At 39.0% G+C, this 21,738-nt stretch overlaps 1 protein-coding gene across 1 annotated transcript in view; it reads left to right on the top strand.

Moving 5' to 3' along the window:
* The window catches only part of LOC124721530 (protein purity of essence), a 482,247-nt gene that overhangs the window by 274,146 nt on the left and 186,363 nt on the right, over positions 1–21,738 (top strand). The window contains exon 46 of the mRNA XM_047246550.1: positions 9,298–9,531. Coding sequence (XP_047102506.1) covers positions 9,298–9,531 — 234 coding nt within the window. The remainder of the gene's footprint in view (positions 1–9,297; positions 9,532–21,738) is intronic.

Consider the following 21,738-nt stretch of genomic DNA (forward strand, 5'->3'; position numbering starts at 1 on the left):
CTCATTTTCATTGGTTATTGAATATTTCAGCTAAAAACTAGTGACGATGCATATTTTCACTCTATGTTTAAAATATTTTAAAAATTTAGTCAGGCAGTCTCTAGCTCAATCTAGTTTCGATGTCTCGCAGATTGACCGCAACCTAAAACGGCATGCAATCGCTAACCGAGAGGCCACTGCGTAGCGAAATAGTTACAGAAGAGGAACAGGAAGACAGTCAACACTCCTGTGCCTGCGCCCCCAGTTGATCGCCTCCACTGTTATATTGTATGCGTCGGCAACAATTAAATTAAACTATGCAAGCTTTCAGTTGCATGTCCATTGTTTCAGTTGAGCTTTCTATTTACTTGTACACAGTTGAACGTGTTTACAACATTTAGTGTGAGACATGTTGTGCGCCGTGCTGTGAGAAAAATGAAATATTATTCTGTGGGAAGTTGACCATCTTGGAACATTTACAAATGACAGAATTGTTTTATATTGTAGAGTTTGCGAAAAAAGCATTTCGTGCAAAAAAAAAATATGTTTCAATAGACCAGCATGTCAAGACAAGTCCTCATATCGCAGGAATGTAGAAGAAAGGATCACAATAACAACTTATGACAACAGCAAGTTGCAGTAGCAGGGGTCTGTCCAAAGGTAACAAAAAAAATCGGTTTAACATGGATCTATGTGAAGCAGTATTCCTCTTCACAAACTTACAAACCCTATCCTCAAAGGCTTCCTGCATAAATATTGCTTAAATCAAAATATACCAGATCAGTCAACATGTGTAAAAATTGCATACCAGCATCTTTAATTTTTTGGTCCTGTCCTCCTCAGTTGCGCGTAATACTACGGTATGTTGATGATTTTCACTTATGGACCGTCTGACAGCAACTGAATAAAACACAATTTTAGTGCCATACGCGTTTCGCCTTTATTTTCTGCAAGGCATCGTCAGTGGCAGGTTGCGTGGACAGTTTCTTACATATTACGCTCCTGTTGCAATTTTGGTCTTGTTCTTCTTCCTATGAGCACCAATTTGCTGTTTTTTTCTGCATTCCACAGCACTATGCACTGAACGCTTTTTTTTAATGCAATGTTTTGGTTTCTGTTGCCGACTGTCAAATGCTTTTGCCAAAGATCGAATATTACTGCCAAACTTATGAGTGTAACTATCGAAGTATCTGTGGTGTGTGTGTGTGTGTGTGTGTGTGTGTGTGTGTGTGTGTGTGTGTTATATACCTTTTTTATGTTATCATTTCCTTTATTAAGTGTAGTAAGGAGCCTGTGCTGATGTGTGTTTGTTCATTTATCACATGTTTGTTTTCTGCTATGGCTTTCTGGATGTGGAAGTTTTCTTGCATTTGTATAAGATGTTTGTCATGGTTGCTTATTCTCATTATTTTCATTTCTTGTTCCATGTTTGTAGGATGATGGTTGTAGTGTTTTAAATGCTCTGCAAATGTGGAATGGTTTGTTTCATACTTCCAACATCTGATATGTTCTTTGTATCTTGTTTCAAAATTCCTGCATGTCATGCCTATGTATACTGCATCACAACTTTGACATTCAAGTTTATATATTCCTGATTGTTGGAATTTGTCCCTCTTGGCAGCTGGCTGGCTTAGGTGTGATTGAAGGGTTTGCCCAGGCTTATATGCTATTTTGAAGCCCTGTCTCTTTAGAATGTTTGCAACTCTGTGTGTTAGTTTATGTGTGTAGGTCATGGTGTACCATCTGGTTCTTTTCTGTGTGGTGTTGTCATTGTGTGTGTGTGTTGAGTGTGTTTGTAAGTTTTCAGCTTGTGAGTTCTTTTGTATTGTGGAAATGTTGTGTTTGTTTTTTATTTGTGTTTTTATTTTTTGATTGAGCCTGTGTACCACATGTGTGTCATACCCGTTGTTCCTAGCTATTTGTATGATCGTGTTCATTTCTTGTTCATAGTTTCTCTTACTGAGTGGGATTCTGTTTAATCTATGTAACATGTGTCTTAGTGCTGCAAATTTCTGGCTTTGGGGGTGGTTGGATGTGGAATGTATTATTGTGTCCGTGGCTGTTGGTTTTCTAAAGATGTTAAATGTATGTTTTCCATTTTCTTTTTTAATTGTAATGTCAAGAAAATTTATTTGATTTTCTTTTTCTTTTTCAAGTGTGAATTTTATGTTCTTATGAGCTTTGTTTATTTCTGAATGGAGTTCATCTATTTTTTCACTTGGCTCGTCTACCTCCATCCCTATCACAGAAACAATAGAAATCATAGAACAAAATCTCTCATCCCACAGCAACCTCACCACAGACGCAATAAAAGAAATAACAGATATGCTCAGACTGACAACTGAACAAAACTACTTTCAGTTTGAGGAAGAATATTATCTACAAACTGATGGACTGCCCATGGGATCCCCAATATCAGGAACACTAGCAAACATTTTCATCAGTCACCTTGAGAATCAGATATTTGATAAGATAACCACAAATGAAAGTTTCAAAATCATATATTGGTACAGATACGTGGATGACATTATTTGTTTGGTAGACGAGCCAAGTGAAAAAATAGATGAACTCCATTCAGAAATAAACAAAGCTCATAAGAACAAAAAATTCACACTTGAAAAAGAAAAAGAAAATCAAATAAATTTTCTTGACATTACAATTAAAAAAGAAAATGGAAAACATACATTTAACATCTTTAGAAAACCAACAGCCACGGACACAATAATACATTCCACATCCAACCACCCCCAAAGCCAGAAATTTGCAGCACTAAGACACATGTTACATAGATTAAACAGAATCCCACTCAGTAAGAGAAACTATGAACAAGAAATGAACACGATCATACAAATAGCTAGGAACAACGGGTATGACACACATGTGGTACACAGGCTCAATCAAAAAATAAAAACACAAATAAAAAACAAACACAACATTTCCACAATACAAAAGAACTCACAAGCTGAAAACTTACAAACACACTCAGCACACACACACAATGACAACACCACACAGAAAAGAACCAGATGGTACACCATGACCTACACACATAAACTAACACACAGAGTTGCAAACATCCTAAAGAGACAGGGCTTCAAAATAGCATATAAGCCTGGGCAAACCCTTCAATCACACCTAAGCCAGCCAGCTACCAAGAGGGACAAATTCCAACAATCAGGAATATATAAACTTGAATGTCAAAGTTGTGATGCAGTATACATAGGCATGACATGCAGGAATTTTGAAACAAGATACAAAGAACATATCAGATGTTGGAAGTATGAAACAAACCATTCCACATTTGCAGAGCATTTAAAACACTACAACCATCATCCTACAAACATGGAACAAGAAATGGAAATAATGAGAATAAGCAACCATGACAAACATCTTATACAAATGCAAGAAAACTTCCACATCCAGAAAGCCATAGCAGAAAACAAACATGTGATAAATGAACAAACACACATCAGCACAGGCTCCTTACTACACTTAATAAAGGAAATGATAACATAAAAAAGTATATATAACACACACACACACACACACACACACACACACCACAGATACTTCGATAGTTACACTCATAAGTTTGGCAGTAATATTCGATCTTTGGCAAAAACATTTGACAGTCGGCAACAGAAACCAAAACATTGCATTAAAAAAAAGCGTTCAGTGCATAGTGCTGTGGAATGCAGAAAAAACAGCAAATTGGCGCTCATAGGAAGAAGAACAAGACCAAAAATGCAACAGGAGCGTAATATGTAAGAAACTGTCTACGCAACCTGCCACTGATGATGCCTTGCAGAAAATAAAGGCGAAACACGTATGGCACTAAAATTGTGTTTTATTCAGTTGCTGTCAGACGGTCCATAAGTGAAAATCATCAACATACCGGTGCATACCAGCAATTTACATAAATGTTCTGGAAGAAATACGCAATGAACTCAAGGACAGCATTATTTGGATTTCAGTTAATGAAACTTCAGGCACTTCTGGCCATTACGTTCTGAATTTCATTGTTGGTGTTTTAAAAGAAGATACTTCTTTCTCCGATTTAGTGGCCTGCAAAGAATTTGAAAAAGTAAATCATTCTGCGATCGCCAGATTTGTGAACGAGGGTATTAGAAAAATATTTCCAGAATCTTCTGCAGATGAAAGGGTGTTCGTGTTTATTTCAGATGCTGTTCCATATACGATCAAAGCAGGGAAAGCCCTCCCTCCCCCTCCCCCGAGTATTTTATCCCAATTTGATTCGTGTGACATGCTTTGCTCGTGGAGTACATCACCTTGCTGAAGAAGTACGTTCCATGTTTGTGAATGTAAATAAACTGATTTCATCCACAAAGAAAGTGTTTCTAAAGGTTCCTGCTCGCATCAAGACCTACAAAGAAAAACTTTACCTCCCGAACCAGTGGTAATTCAAAATCGGGGTATGTGGGTCAAAGCTGTGTTGTTTTACAGTGAATATTTTGAGGCCATTAGAGGGGTAGTAAATGACTTTGAGAGTGCAGAGGCTTTGGCAGTTTACCAGTGCAAGGAAGCTTTTAATGATATCGGTATTAAAAATATATATATTGCTGTGATTAGCACTCATTTTTCCCATATGCCTGTAAGTACCAAAAAGCTTGAAATTCAGGGTTTGGTGTAGAATGAATCTATTCAGTTAATGAATAAAATTATTCTAGTGAACTCTTCATTGCCCGAGGTGTTCCCAAGAAAACTTAAAGAAAAGTTTAAAAACATTTTAAACAATAACCCAGGCTTTGAACCCTTGAGCCAAATTGATAGTTTTATTAACGGGACGGGTAAACTTTCACCAGAAACAATAAGTGCCAACATAGCACCCAAATTCAAATACTGCCCAGTTACCTCAGTTGATGTAGTACGGTTCTTTTCTGCTTATAAAAATGTTTTGATTGATCAAAGTCACAATCTTACTACCGAACATTTGTAACAGTACTTGGTAGTTTGTTTACGGTGGTAGAAAAATGCAAAATAAACTGTAGATGATGCTTTGGCCCAATAGTATTAATTAAAAGTTAATACTATTCCAAAAAATTAATGATCGTGTGTTGTTTTTTAAATAAAATATTATGGAGTTTTTGTGCGTGCCCCTCTGCATGCTATATAGCTTCAATTTGGTCCTGTACATATCGATTCTTATGCTGCGACTATCTCGCATCGCATCTGCTTGTTACCAACAACAATAGCAAAGAAGGAACAATTCTTGAAACATGGCATGTGTCCCCATTTTGCAGATTTTTAGAAAATAATCCCAGAAAAGCCCCTTTCCTAAACTCTACCAGAAAGTATTCAGAAAATGATAGTAGTTCTAAATGTACCGATTTTTGCGTGGCCGGTGCTCTTCCTTGTAATTGATATGCACAGGTTTGAATTTGAGATATAATGCATGCAGTAACTACCATGTTTCTTTATTATTTGATCTTGCATATTTCGGCACTTTTCATGCATCTGTGAAGTATTTTTCATGCATATTTTGACACTTTTTGTGCATATTTTGACACTTTTCGTGCATTTTTGGCCGGCAGGAGTGACCAAGCGGTTCTAGGCGCTACAGTCTGGAACCGCACGACTGCTACAGTCGCAGGTTCAAATCCTGCCTCAGGCAAGGATGTGTGTGATGTCCGTAGGTTAGTTAGTTTTAAGTAGTTCTAAGTTCTAGGGGACTGATGATCTCAGATGTTAAGTCCCATAGTGCTCAAAGCCATTTGAACCATGCATTTTTCATGCACATTTTAAAGTTTTTATGATGCATATAATCCGGTCTCTAGTCATTACTATACCTAGGATTGATAGGTGCAAAAATATGATGGAAAAAGATATACCTGAAAATTGTTATAGATGAAGGCTAGCAACCCAGTGCCTCTTCTAGAGATGGTGGGAGAAGGTGGCTAAGAAAGTCCTATAATTTGTATGTCCTTTCATGTTCTGGCAGAAGCTCTTTTAAAGATTTTCATAACGCAAGATACAAATTCATTCATATATTGGTGTTTCTCTTTTAATGGCGACCAAACTCGAGTGTTTGCAGTTACATATCATAGGCTTGAGATTTGAAAATGCAGATAAGAAAGCTTGATCTTAAAGCACTATCCAGGACAGAATACTATTTTGCTCCACCAGGCCACAGCACAAAATGTGCATTATTGAAACATTGCATCCTCAAAGTGTTTGCATTCACAAGAAACTGGGTAAATGGAGGTATGAAATTAACTTATTCTCTATTTAGGGCTCCTGCTAAAATATTCAATACATATCTGTTCTTCCTGTTCGTAGTTTCATCTAGAATGAATTAACTGGATCATTAGCTGTTGTTCTTATGATTTGCGATACTTTTTTGTTCATATGGACAGTGAAGATGCTGTCCTAAAGTACACTCATCAGGAACAAACTTGCCAGTATACTGATCCAGATATTTCATAATGGGATCTTTGAGCTTGAATAGGCAGATACCACATGCTGCAAATGATGCTGCTGTGTTGTATATTTAGAAAAGTCATTTATACCTTTTTAACCTGAAGATACCTTGCCTCACTAATAAACTGCTATTTCAATGTGTTATTACCATATTGTTGTTCTATATTCTTCTCATGCTTAGTGCCTTTTACATGCTGCTGAACATAATTTTGTTTTTGATTTTTATTTGTTATGATTTAGACATTACAAATATTGCGTCTCACAACAAATCCATCACCCTGAATGCAGTCACTGCTAAATTATTTAACAATGCCATACAGCTATCCACCACTCATCTTGGATTTCAGCATCTTTGATGCAGACAAAAAAATAAAAATCAGATGAGCAGAATAGCACCACTGGCTGCTTAAGCTCTACTAGTTACTGTGTATGAGATACTGAACCCCAAACTGCGTCTGGTTGTGGAGTGGTCATGAAAGAAGCTCAATACAAACATCTAGTGTGGTGTCCATCTTTAGAACCAATGTACTCATAAGTAGTCAGCCTTTCCAGAAATTTATCAGATTTCAGGTTGTTTTTAAATTTTGGTTTGCTATGCATCACAATGTGATGATAGTAACTTGCATTAGCAAATTACATTTCTTTCTTCACTATCTCGCATATCAAAACATGTATGCTGGAAATTGTATGATACCTTTCAGTGGAAGTAATTCAGTAGCTTTCTGGAAATGAACATTAGAAGAGGAGGGGATGATAATGAGACAGCAGGCTTGCTATCGGACTTACAAGTGCCAAACAGGTGTCCAGTGAGGCTGAAAAATCACTGCTAAGAATTTCAGATGATGAAGCCTGACCTCAAAGGCATGAGAAGTTATTCTAAGTGCCTGTATGTATGGTTTCACTTTGATGATCCAGTTGGAAGAGTGGTACTTAACTGGAAAGCAACAGGGCTGAAGAAAGCACTTCACAGTAATCTACCAAAAAAAGGTGTAAATAAAGCATAAAAGCCAGTCAGTGCAATATTAATGAAATTTGCAGTTCATTAGCAGTGATTAAAACATTTATTTTCAGTCAGATAACACACATGTTTAGAATAACTCTTTCACATAACAGCCTGTCTGAAGTCTAGTGGAGCATTTCTGTCTCTCTTACTTTCTTTCAAAAACAAAAATGCTGGACAGCTTTGTAGTAGATAGGGAAACACTTTTAGGACAAAACCAAAACATTCTGAGAAGCATTTATTTCATGTTTTCTTTGCATGCCAAGTCCTAGAATTTTTTCCTAATGAACCATTTGACTGCTAGAGATGTACACTCTGCATTTTATACTGTGCACAGCTTTGTTGTTGCTGTTACTGCTCACCTAATGCTGCTACCCTTGTTGAGAGATGGCATTCCGGCTGTTTGGACGAAAAAATTTGTTTTTTGCACATTTTACAGTCTGACACCTTTGCTTAGTGAAGGACTGAATTTGTTTTAATTATTCGGCATTGTTACTGTGCTGCATCCAATTAATTAAAGCATTGCACAAAATTTTAAAGAGTTTGCAAAGGAAGAATGCACTGTGTAGACTTTTTGTGAGAGCACAGTGTTATCTCATTTTGTTCTCGAGATACTGGTTTATATATTCTGTCCGTGTGCATCGGGAATCAAGGTCAGGCAGTCATATTTCTTAAATGTGTGAAACGTTTTATGCAAATGATAGCCTGTAAAGAAGCTCGTATGTTGTATGATAAATACTCGAAACTTTTTTATTCACCAAGATATGTAAGTATCTCATCCACAGTAGTGAGAGCATGAATGTAACGGGACATGTATACACATCAGTAGCTCTTAAGGAAAACCCAGAGGCTGCATTTAAATACATCCCTGGCATGTAGGGAGCAGTGGACCATGACGAGTTAACTTGTCCGCAGCAGTCAAAGGTATAAATTGACACTTGGCTCTGGCAGGATGTTGAATGTGTACAAACAGAAAGTTGCTCCATGGTTTGGAATCCATGTTAAATTGGAATGAATTAGCAAGTGCTCAGGACAGAGTCCATCTAGGCAATGCCACTTCCAGTAATATGCCTAGTAAAGTGCTGTGACATTCAGAATAAACATCCAGTTGATACCAGCTGTACTTTTCCTTTACATAACTGGCAATATCATGAATGAGTTGTATGATCAAGGGCAGTCTGTTTTCATTTCAGCAAAATGGTACACAGTTCCTTCAGCAAGTCGTTATCAAGTGTTTGTCACATAATGCAACTGATAAAGTTATCTGTGTTGAAGAACATGACTATTGATGTCATTTAAAACTAACTTTAATGTACTGAAGGAGGAATAAGAAATGTTATGAATTTGTTTTCTATTCTGATGTGGTTGCGGGTAGAAGGTGAATGTGTTCTGTATATACTCTTGTAGTGAGAAACATTTAACATTCTTACACTGACCATTAGCCCCATTACGATTCATTGAATTATTACAATGACATAATTTTTACAAAATAAGGCTCAAAGTATGTATAGTACTCAAGAATGAGTTGCAGATGTGCCTTGTATATTACTTTTTCTGTATTCGAGTTATTCATCCTCAATATTCTCCTAGCTGTCATTGATACGACGTACAGTTGATTGCACAGGTACGTCATATGTCCTAAGTCTCCGAACTTGTACCTATTGAAGGAAGCCAAGAGATAAAGAAAACGTGCAAATAGGTTGTATGCTAGGTTTAGTGTTTGAATGTTTTATTTTCTTCTGAGCAGCTTCAATTACTGTTTACAACTTGTCAATGTGAAGAGTGTCCCCTACCTTATCTTGTGAATTGATACCTTTATTTACATTGAGCAAATTAGCAGTTGAAATTACATTTTTGTTTGTTTTTCATATTTCTTCCAGGATTAACACAGATAGAAGCAACTGTACAGGCTGTTGTGGAAATTATTCATGCATTCACAATTTCTGATCCTGAAAATACACTCCCAACTGCTGCAGCACTCTACTTACAACTTTTGTTGTGTGAGGATGTGCTAGTGAGCTTCAGTGCAAAACAGGCATTACTTAGAGTCTTAAGACCAAGAGTTCAGAGACAGCGAGGTGCTGTAGCAACACCACCAGTTTGTAGCACACCAGGTATGTTTAACTTATATTTGTACTCTTTTGGGATTGACTGTTTCAGAAAAATTCTAGTACATTTCCTGGCAAAAAAAAAGTGAAGCACTCAGAAGATACGGTCAGATGTCAATGTAACAGGTACATAAATGATTTAGAGTTGCAATTGTTACTGACAGGTAGGTTAGGCACTGGAGTGCATTAGTGTCATTTTGTGTTTGGGGTTGTTGCCAGTCCTGGTAGGGTATGTGAGGTTTGCAAACATGTTAGATGTTGAATGATCACATCAGAGGACAGAGATGCCACATACTAACATGAGACAGTTTTATCAGCACCTGATAGAGTTTAAATGGACCTCTTTGTAGGTCTCCATTTGGCTGGTTGGTCAAATTATGGCCATTGGTCCACAGTGTATGCTTCCTGGTCATGGTACTACTCTAAAACAGCTGCGTGTGGTGTTGTGTTGACTGCAGCATTTGCATGGGGTGGTGATAACCTAGACATGCTGCTGCTACTTTTTGACTAACAGTGCAGGATGACGCAGAGTGTTGCAAGGAATCCATTACTTGTTCTTATCTGTGCAAATTTGTGGGGCATTTGAATGTGACAACCACATCTCAGTGCCAGAAGGGAGGGTCTCCATATAGTGCACTAAGCACATTGTAGCCCCTTCACTTCTGCACCTGCAATCTAAGAACAAGTAATGGATTCCTTGCAACATTCTGTGTCATCCTGCACCGTTAGTTAGAAAGTAAGAGCAGCATGTCTCGGTTATCACTGTCCCATGTGTATGCTGCAGTCAACACAACACCACACGCAGCTGTTTTGGAGTAGTGCCATGACCAGGAAACATACACTGTGGACCAATGGCATCAAATTGTGTTGAAAAATGAATTGGAGTTTTTCAACAAGACAATATTTGTCCACACAGCATGTGTCTATAAATGTCTACATGTTGTTGAGATACTCCTGTGGTCAGCAAGATCCCCATACCTGTTGCTGTTCTTCTTTGGCACATGAGTGTAGAAGTGTACACAGAATCAGCTAAATGAAAAATCCGTGCAATACACATATTTATTTATATATAAAAATGAAATTACGAATTTTCCTTTGTGTGAAACCGTGTTCATAAGATCGTATGTCGATTTAAAGTTTTAAATTCGCATATTTTACTGTTCATGTTGTTTCTGCGTAGTCTTTCTTTCATTGATCGTACCAATACCCATTTGTATTGTGATATATTGTGAAATTTTGAACATTTGTGAGTGCTGCAATAAATTCTGGCTGTTATTGTTAATTCAGGATGTATACAACCGGGAAATCCAGGAAAAACCTGGGAATGTTATATAAATGAGAGAAAAAGAAGTAAATTTAAGTTGCAATGAAATGTGCCATTTACAACAACAAAACACAGTGCGCGTACAAGTGTCTACCAACAGCAAAATTTGTCGAAGGCATTACAATGAATACTATGCAGTACCCATAACAAACTGCTTGCAGTGAGCAAGATGTCACAACTGTTTACATTAGGTTTGTTTGAACAGTTGCTAGCAGGCTCATGCACGTGTGCAGTTGAGTCGTGTATGAGCAGTACGTTTTCCTACTTCTGGTTATTTGAAGCATGGCTGTTAGCTTTATCAGCAGGAGCAGCAAGCTGCCAGATACCACCCAGAAAAATTTTTCTGGCATGCCCAATCTACCAGATTTGTGCATGCGCAGAGCAGCCTGAGTTGTTGTTGGGAGGGGTAGTATCCACGTGACCCATACTTACGTCTAGTGATTTTGCTGTTTCCTCTTTGTTTACAGCCCTCTCATCAAATGAAAACAAAATGGATTTCTGTGGTTGGGTATTGTCAGTTGAATTAAAATAGATTCAAATAATTATGGAAGGCTACAATATGTTGTTAGTTTCAGTTTTCTGATTGTATTTTACTTCCATGTTTTTGGCAGTTGAGCATTAATTGCCTTGCAGAACAATTAAGTTTTTTTTGTTGGTTTGGTAAAGAAATGTTGCTTGTATTAATATTTTCTGCTGAGACAGTCAATTTACTTGAAACGAAATGTTTCATTCCACACTATGGGCTAGCATCAACTGTTCACTGAATTTCAAGTGCACGTTTTCATCTTCTGGTGAGACTGATGACCTTAGTAGTTTAGCCCCTTTAAACAACAAACAAACCAACCAACCATCTTCTGGCAGGTATGGCATTATGCCATAATAAAGAACAGGTACTACAACAAAATTTACATCCCGAAAGCCACATGGAAAAGCTTAATATCAGGTTGGGGCCTACTGCATTGTGAATGTGGACATACGAATGTGCACTTCAACCGAAATTATACATTTTAGCATGGTTTACAAAATTCCGATGCTCTTGGAGTATCATCTGATGTCCTGTTTCTTTTATGACCTAATGTAGGGTCCCTTAATGCTTTTCTAACAGGTCGTGGGAGAATATTGAGACTGGTGGTTTGAAGAGCATTACTTCAAAAGTAAATTTCCTTTTATGCAAGGCGAATTATGTTACATGTGAGAATATGCGATGAACATTCACAGATTGTTTGACCCTCATTTAAAGTTAACACTTTGAGGACCAGCCACTTAAAGAATTTCAAGCCCAGAGGACCAGGCATTTATGTCATTATTTAAAATGTTACTGGCACATTTGTGTGATTTATCCTAAAATGTAACACACTTAAAGAAAGACCAATATTATGCATGAAAACTTAGCTTTTCTGGTAGCTTACTAATCTTAGAGACGAATATTACATGTGAAAGCTTACCTTTTCTTGTAACCACACTTGTTTATTAATTTAAACCAAAACTTTTCCTATTTCTGTGTCCACACTATGTAACAATGATGTTGCTATTGGCTGATTACCTCACGTGTCCTATGCTCTGAACATCTGCTGTCATCATCTGGTGAGAACACACGACATGAGCTACGATTGGCTTTCAGAAGCACTTTGCAATCTCGATTTCAATGCTTCAGAAACTAATGTGCTGTGTTTAGTGGAATTCGGATTTATATTTTTGTGATATGAAAATATACAGTGTACTTGTTTTTGCCAGGCTTCATTTTCTAAAGTGCTGGGAAGTTCCAACCCGGTGTATAAAACCTTAACCATTCAAAGGATTGGTAAGATTTGCAGTTCCAAGGGAAGGTATACTGTCACTTAACACAGAAAGGTGTATTTTTAACCAGGAAATTTGTGAAAATTTCATTTTCCCCCCTTGACCACGTATACACATTATGATTGTATCAGTGTAAATAAACATGCATTTTTGAGACTTCTCGGAAGCTACCATTATCCCTTCCATAATCTATGAGCAATTGGTAGCTAATCAGCTTCTGTGATTTAGTTACTGTAACAGATTTTCTAGCTGTGTATTGTGTTGCATAAAGTTCCCTTAAAGAGAAGTAGCCCTATATATTACCTGTATTTATCATAAATTAACATTGTTTTCGAGTTAACTAACAGCTACAATTAACCTCAAAACATTTTAGGTGACAAGTAGTTTTTACCACAGGTTTCTGTGTTGCCTTAAAAGAAATCTCATTTTGTGTATTTACTTCAATTAACCAACAAGTTTGAGGTGCTGTCTTTCACTGAAACTGAAGCTGAGCTAGCGGGACTCACTTCACCTGTTTTGGGGAAACCTGTTTTGTCTGGTTTCAGAAGGCAAACGCAAAAGGGTAGGGCTCTATTAATCGTTGGCAGTTCAGATGTATGGCAAATGATGGTACCCCTTAGTTAAATGGCAGCAAGGGACAGGAAAGGACACCATTTGCACTCAGTATGTGTGCTTGGGGCCATCATTCAGCATGCAGAAGAGGCTATTCCAGCAGCCATCGAGGCAACAGGGTGCTACCAACTCCAAATTGTGGTGCACGTTGGAACAACTTATGCCCGTCATTTGGCTCGGAGGTCAGTCTTGGGTCATTCCAGTGAATGGCAGAGAAGGTTGAAAAGACCAGCCTTGCACAAAAAGTTTCAAGGAAGCCCACAATTTGCACCATTGTCCTCAGAACTGATTGTGGCCCTTTGGTTCTGAGTCAAGTGGAAGGACTCAGCGAGATACTTCGAAAGTTCTGTGACAAGCTAGGTGGCGACTTACCAGACTTGTGCCATAGGGTTGAGAACTGTAGGGTCCCCTAAATGGGTCAGGTGTGCACTACTCATCAGAGCCTGCTACTGAGATAGCTGACTGTGTGTGGGGTCCACACAATGGTTTTTTAGATTAGGCAACTGCCCATCCAATTCAGACAATGTTAGGTGTAGGAAACCCAGAAGTATCAGTGTAAGATGGAAAGAACTGCCTCCCACAAGTGAGAGTAGTAAAATCTGAATGGTAAACTGCATAAGCATTTGCAATAAAGTGCCTGAGTTTAAATCACACATGAAAAGCAGTGAAGCTCACATAACACTAGGTATAGAAAGCTGATTGAAACCTGAAATTGATAGCAGTGGTATTTGTGGGAAAATTTAGGTGTGTATTGTAAGGACGGGCAAATGGGAGATGGAGGTGGTTATTTGTTGCAGTAGGCAGAAATTCAAGCTGCATGTGAGGTTGTTGCACAAGACCCAGTATCTCGAGTGAGCATAAAATGATGATTGGATCCTTCTATCACCTGCCAGACTCATCTCCTGATGATGTAACCAAACACTTTAGAGATAACCTCAGGTCACTTTGTATGTAAGTTCCCCAGTCATACTATAATCATCAATTGGAGAGTTTAATCATCCAACAATTATCTGGAGAAAATTACAGTTTTTTAGAGGTGGGCATGATAAAACATGCTGTTAAACTTTACTGGATGCCTTCTCCGAAAACTAACTGGAACAGATGGTTAGGAACCCCACTCATGATGGAAGTATATTGAAGATAATGGCAACAAGTAGAGCTGACCTCTTTGAGGATGTCCACATCGAGACTGGTATCAGTGACTATAACAGGGTTGTGGCAACAATGATTACCATAGTACAAAGGACAACTAAAACAAGATTAAAGATATACATATTCAATAAACTAGATAAAAAATCAGTAGTGGCATATTTCAATGAGGAACTTGAAACTTTAAGCATAGGGCAGGAGCATGCAGAGGATCTATGGCTCAAGTTTGAAAGAATAGTTGACCGTGCCTTGAATAGATATGTACCCAGTAGAACAGTTCATAATGGGAGGGAACCCCTGTGGTATATAGTTACCGTAGAGAAACTTCTAAAGAAAGAGAGATTACTGCATAATAGGTATAAGACAAAGTGTAGGGCTATAGGTACAGATGCTGACTGAAATGCGTTTGGCTGCCAAGAGAGCAATGCATGGTGCCTTCGATAACTACCATAGCAGAATATTGTCAAGTGATCTTTCACAGAACCCAGAGAAATTCTGGTTGTATGTAGAGGCTCTTAGTGGTCCAAAGTTAGTGTCCAGTTCCTAGTGGTTAAAACAGGAACTGAAGTTGAGGGCAGCAAAGCAAAAGCTGAAAAGATTAACTCCAATTCCAAATGATCCTTTACAAAGAAAAATCCAGGAGAATTGCCCCAGTTTAATTCTCATTGCCTTGAAAAGAGGAATGAAAAAAGTATTAGTGTCAGTGGTGTTGAAAAAACAGCTGAAATCTTTAAAATTGAACCAAGCACCAGGGCCTTACAGAATCCCTGTCGGATTCTATACTGAATTTGCGGCTGAGTTAGCCCCTCTTCTAACTATAATCTATCATAGATCCCTCAGACAAAAAAATGTGCCCACTTCTTGGAAAAAGGCACAGGTCACACCTATCTACAAGAAGGGTAGTAAAAGTGATCCATAAAATTATCGTCCAGTATCCTTGACATCGATTTGTTGCAGAATCTTGGAACATATTCTGAGCTCAAACGTAATGAGGTATTTTGAACAGAATGACGTCCACAATGCCAACCAGCATGTATTTCGAAAACATCAATCATGTTAAACCCGTTTCATGATTTCCTCACATGACATACTGAAAGCTTTGGATCAAGGCAATCTGATTTTCGAAAAGTGTTTGACTCAGTACCACACCTATGTTTATTGTCAAAAGTATGACCATATGGTGTATCAAGTGAAATTAGTGACTGGATTGGGGAATTTTTGGTAGGGAGGATGCAGCATGTTATCTTGAATGGAGAGCCATCATCAGATGTAAAAGTAATTTCAGGTGTGTCGCAGGGAAGTGTGTTGAGATCTTTGCTGTTCATGTTGTATATTAATGACCTTTCAGGCAATATTAATACAGGGTGTTTCAGTTAAATTTTTGTAATTTTGACTGGTAAGAAATAATACTCTAACAAAGCATATTACTGCATCCCACTACTGCAGAATAATACTGCATCAATAAAACATGAACAAGAGAAAAAAAACTAAAATAAAACCTAAGTTGCGAAGGAAATGCGCCATGTAAACAACAAAACACAGTGCTCATACAAGTGTCTGCCAGTAGCAGGATGTGTCAAAGGCTTTAGGAAGACTATGCAGTGCTTTATAATAACAAATTGCCTCTGATGAGCATGACGTCACAACTGTTTACATTAGTTACTGAGCAGTTGCAAGCGGGCCCATGTGCATGCGCAGTTGAGTTGAGTCGGGCATGTACCTTCTCCCGCTTCTGGCCACAAAAGTGTGACTGTTAGCTGTATAAGCAAGCAGCAAGATGCTACCTGGAAAAATTTTACTGGCGTGCGCAAGCTGCCATATTCACTGGGAGCAAACCGGGGTATCTGCCCTGGGCGGCAATTTCAGCCAATCATTAATCGCCGCGCTGAACAATGAAGTTATTTTTGTCGGTTTGCTAAAGAAATATGGCTTTTCCGCTGAGGCAGTCAATTTATTTGAAACGAAGTGTTTAATTCCACACTATTGGCTAGTTTCAACTGTTCACTGCATTTCAAAAGAACATGCTTTCGTTTTCTAGCACGTATGGCATTATGCCATAATAAAGAACCAAAAATGAGATAATACAGTACTGGTACTCCAAGACAATTTACAACCGAATCTGGACCTACGAGTGTGCACTTTAAGCCGATTTATGCATTTTAGTATGGTTCACGAAATTCCTCTGATGTCTTGTTTCTTTTATGAAATAATGTAAGATCTTTTTATGTTTTACACGTACGAATGTATGGGCTTCCTGTGTCATCGTAGCTGTGCAAGCGCGGTGACGCCTGTTATCTGGCGTTCTGTGGCAACTGCTGAAAAGAACCTCTTTCTAACAGGCTGTGGGACAATATTACGAATGATTTATTGAAAAATGTTACTTTCAAAGTAAATTTCCTTTTACGCAAGATGAACTAAGTGTGAGATTGTGCAATCAATTTCTTAAATCACAGAGCGTTTGACTCTCATTGAAAAATCAACTATTTGAGGACAACCATTTAGAAAAAAATTCGAGCCCAGAAGATCAGACATTTATGTCGGTATTAAAAATTTTACTGGCACAATTGTGTGATGCATCTTAAAGTGTAACACGTGCAAAAAAGATCAACATTATACGTGAAAATTTAACTTCTCTTGCAGCTTATTAATCATCAAGACCAGTATTATATGTGAAAGCCCTGCTTTTCTTCTACCAACACCATGTATATTACCGTATATACTCGAATAATGCGCGCATGTTTTTTTCCGAATTTTAGGACGAAAGCTGGGGTGCGCGGATTATTCGAAACATTGTTGATACTGCTCCGCCTCCAACAATACATCCCATTATACTATTGCGTTGTTGCAGCCTCAGTCTGTGACGCATCAGTAGCACGTTAGGAGTGAAGTATTAACGTCTTCAAACTTGTTAATTATGGCTACAAGTTCTCGTTATCGCTCGTACACTGCTAAAGAAAAAGTGAAAATTATTGAAGAAGCCGAGAATATTGGAAACCGTGCAGCAGGAAGAAAGTACGACGTATGTGAGAGTTGTATTCGCGACTGGCGAAAAAATAAAACGCAGCTTCAAGAAACTAATAGTAATCGCCGGGCATTTCACGACCAAAAAGCGAAGCATCCGGACTCGAGAAAAGGCTCTGCGATTATGTAGATGAGAAGCGACAATACGGATGCGCGGTGACGAGTGAAATGTGCCAACTTAAAGCATTGTCTTTAGCCAAAGAACTAGGCATTACCAGTTTCAAAGCTGGCAGGCTCTGGCTATCAAGATTTTTTAACCGAAATGGTTTAGGATTCCGGAGGAAAACTGCTATTGCTCAGCGGCTTCCAGGCGATTACGAGGAAAAAATAGTGAATTTTCATCGTTATGTGATTAATCTGCGCCGTAAACAGTCCTATACAGTGTGGTTCATTGATCGTGACCGGGCCAAATATCCCACGAAATAAGCATTAAACGAAAAAACTACAAAGAACGAAACTTTGCTAAATGAAGGGGGAAACCAGATGGCGCTATGGTTGACCCGCTAGATGGCGCTGCCATAGGTCAAACGGATATTTCTGCGTTTTTTCAAATAGGCACCCCCATTTTTATTACATATTCCTTTAGTACGTAAAGAAATAGAATGTCTTAGTTGGACCACTTTTTTCACTTTGTGATAGATGGCGCTGTAATAGTCACAAACATATGGCTCACAATTTTAGACGAACAGTTGGTAACAGGTAGGTTTTTTAAATTAAAATACAGAACGTAGGTACGTTTGAACATTTTATTTCGGTTGTTCCAATGTGATACATGTACCTTTGTGAACTTATCACTTCTGAGAACGCATGCTGCTACAGCGTGATTACCTGTAAATACCACTTTAATGAAATAAATGCTGAAAAAGATGTCCGTCAACCTCAATTCATTTGGCAATACGTGTAACGACATTCCTCTCAACAGCGAGTAGTTCGCCTTCCGTAATGTTCGCACATGCATTGACAATGCGCTGACGCATGTTGTCAGGCGTTGTTAGTGGATCACGATAGCAAATATCCTTCAACTTTCCCCACAGAAATAAATCCGGAGACTTCAGATCCGGTGAACGTGTGGGCCATGGTATGGTGCTTCGACGACCAATCCACCTGTCATGAAATACGCTGTTCAATACCGCTTCAACCTCACGCGAGCTATGTGCCGGACATCCATCATGTTGGAAGTACATCGCTATTCTGTCATACAGTGAAACATCTTGTAGTAACATTGGTAGAACATTACCATGGAAATCAGCATACATTGCACCATTTAGATTGCCATCGATAAAATGGGGGCCAATTATCCTTCCTCCCATAATACCGCACCATACGTTAACCCGCCAAGGTCGCTGATGTTCCACTTGTCGCAGCCATCGTGGATTTTCCGTTGCCCAATAGTGCATATTATGCCGGTTTACGTTACCGCTGTTGGTGAATGACGCTTCGTCGCTGAATAGAACTCGTGCAAAAAATCTGTCATCGTCCCGTAATTTCTCTTGTGCCCAGTGGCAGAACTGTACACGACGTTCAAAGTCGTCGCCATGCAATTCCTAGTGCATAGAAATATAGTACGGGTGCAATCGATGTTGATGTAGCATTCTCAACACCGTCGTTTTTGAGATTCCTGATTCTTACGCAATTTGTCTGCTAGTGATGTGCGGATTAGCTGCGACCGCAGCTAAAACACCTACTTGGGCATCATCATTTGTTGCAGGTCGTGGTTGACGTTTCACATGTGGCTGAACACTTCCTGTTTCCTTAAATAACGTAACTATCCGGCGAATGGTCCGGACACTTGGACACAGGATACCGAGCAGCGTACATAGCACACACCCGTTGGGCATTTGGATCACAACAGCCATACATCAACACGATATCGACCTTTTCCGTAATTGGCAAACAGTCCACATCACGAAGCAAATACCGTCCGCACTGGCGGAATGTTACGTGATACCACGTACTTATACGTTTGTGACTATTACAGCCCCATGTATCACAAAGCGAAAAAACATTCATATTTCTTTACGTACTACACGAATATGTAATAAAAATGGGGATTCCTATTTTAAAAAATGCAGTTAATATCCGTTTGACCTATGGCAGCGCCATCTAGCGGGCCAACCATAGCGCCATCTGGTTTCCCCCCTCAAGCTAGACGAGTTTCGTCCTTTGTAGTTTTTACGTTTGATGCTTATTTCGTGAGATATTTGAACCTGTCACTATCAATGGACCACCCTGTATATTCTCGCAAATTGGTAATGCGGATCAAACGCCAATCTATTTTGAGATGCCGCTCGACAACACAGTGAACAGGAAAGGAGAATCCAGCATCACGATAGGAACTGGCGGCAGTGAGAAAGATGTACAGTGATGTTGTAACTGGCGATGAACGAAAGCTACCACCTTACGTGATATTTAAAAGGAAAACTATTCCGAAAATAACAATAAAAGGAATACCGGTATTAGTGAGAGCGAACTCGAAAGGGTGGATGGACAATGAACTTATAATTGACTGGGTGACACATGTTTGGCAACATCGTCCTGGTGCGGTACTGAATTTACGCAACATGTTGGTCCTGGACAGCTTCCGCGGACGTACTACTAAGGAAGTGCGGGACAAATTACAAAAAGGGAAAAGTGACTTGGTCATTATCAAATGGTTCAAATGGCTCTGAGCACTATGGGACTTAACATCTATGGTCATCAGTCCCGTAGAGCTTAGAACTACTTAAACCTAACTAACCTAAGGACATCACACAACACCCAGTCATCACGAGGCAGAGAAAATCCGTGACCCCGCCGGGAATCGAACCCGGGCGCGGGAAGCGAGAACGCTACTGCGGACACTTGGTCATTATCCCTAGAGGCCTAACATCCATCCTTCAACCACTAGATGTGTGTATAAATCGGCCATTCAAAGCTGCACTTAAACAGCGGTATACGCAATGGATGGCTGATGAAAACCATAAGTTCACACCTAGTGGAAAAATCAAACGGCCGGATTTGTCCCAGATTTGTGAATGGGTGAAAAGTGCATGGGACTCCATTCCGCAACCACTGGTGGAAAAATCCTTCAAAAAATGTGGAATCACAAATTCACTGGATGGAACAGAGGACGACGCTCTATGGGAAGATGGTGAAGACGACAATGATTCTCCCGCTAGTGATGACGATGGAAGTGATGAATAGAGTAGTAAGAGAGGAAACGTACCGGTATTGACTGAAATATTAAAGTGCACATACTGTATTAAATTCTTAAACAATATAATTCACATTTCTTTTTTGCTATTGTAAGTACGCGTAGTGTCCCGGCTGGCGGTGATGATGTTCACCGGCCGCCCGCCCGTGTAATGGGCCAGCCGGCCAGTTACACGCCGCTGGCCGTCCGCCCGCCGGCTGGCCAGCTGCACGCCGCTGAATCGGTTGTGTTTTAACGATGTATCAACCTGTACAGCAGCGTTGCTTCAAACTAGTAGTTATTATACATACTTTTGAACACATCATAACGTTGGAACAATTTCGTTTTGTAAATAAAACAAATTAAAGGAAAAAAGAAATTTTTTTTCCTCTTCCTCAAAATTGGGGTACGCGGATTATTCGAGGGCGCAGATTATTCGAGTATATACGGTAATGTACACCATTAACTTTTCCTATTTGTGTGTATGCCCCACTTAACAGTGATAATGCTATTAGCTGACTACATCACGTGTCCTAAGCTCTGAATATCCGCTGTATCGGCTGGCGAGATCACGTGACATGAGTAATGACTGGCTTGCAAAAGCGCATCGCAATCCCGATTTCAATGCTTTGGAAAGTAACATGCGGTGTTTGGTGGAATTCGAATTTATACATTCGTAATACGAAAATATGCATTGTACATGGCCTGAGTTTGATTTCTAAATGGCTTAGAAATTCTACGCCGGTGTATAAAACCACTACCATTCAAAGGATTGATAAGTTTTACAGTTTCTAGGAAAAGTATACTGCCACTTAACACGGGAAAACTGTATTTTCGCCCGGGAGAAAGTGTCTTTTTAACTGGGAAATCCGGGAATTTTTTTCCTTGTCTGCATATACACCTTGTAATAGTAAAATCAAGCTTTTTGCAGATGATGCAGTTATCTATAATCAATTACTATCTGAGAGAAGCTGCACAAGTGTTCAGTCAGGTTTTTACAAGATTTCAAAGTAGTGCAGAGTTTGGCAACTTGCTGTAAATTTTCAGAAACGTAAAATTATGCACTTCACAAAATGAAAAAACGTAGTGTCCTATGACCATAATATCTATGAGTCAGTGTTGGAATCTGCCATCTCAT

This window comes from Schistocerca piceifrons, chromosome X, assembly GCF_021461385.2.
Source record: "Schistocerca piceifrons isolate TAMUIC-IGC-003096 chromosome X, iqSchPice1.1, whole genome shotgun sequence".
Taxonomy (NCBI): Eukaryota; Metazoa; Arthropoda; class Insecta; order Orthoptera; family Acrididae; genus Schistocerca; species Schistocerca piceifrons.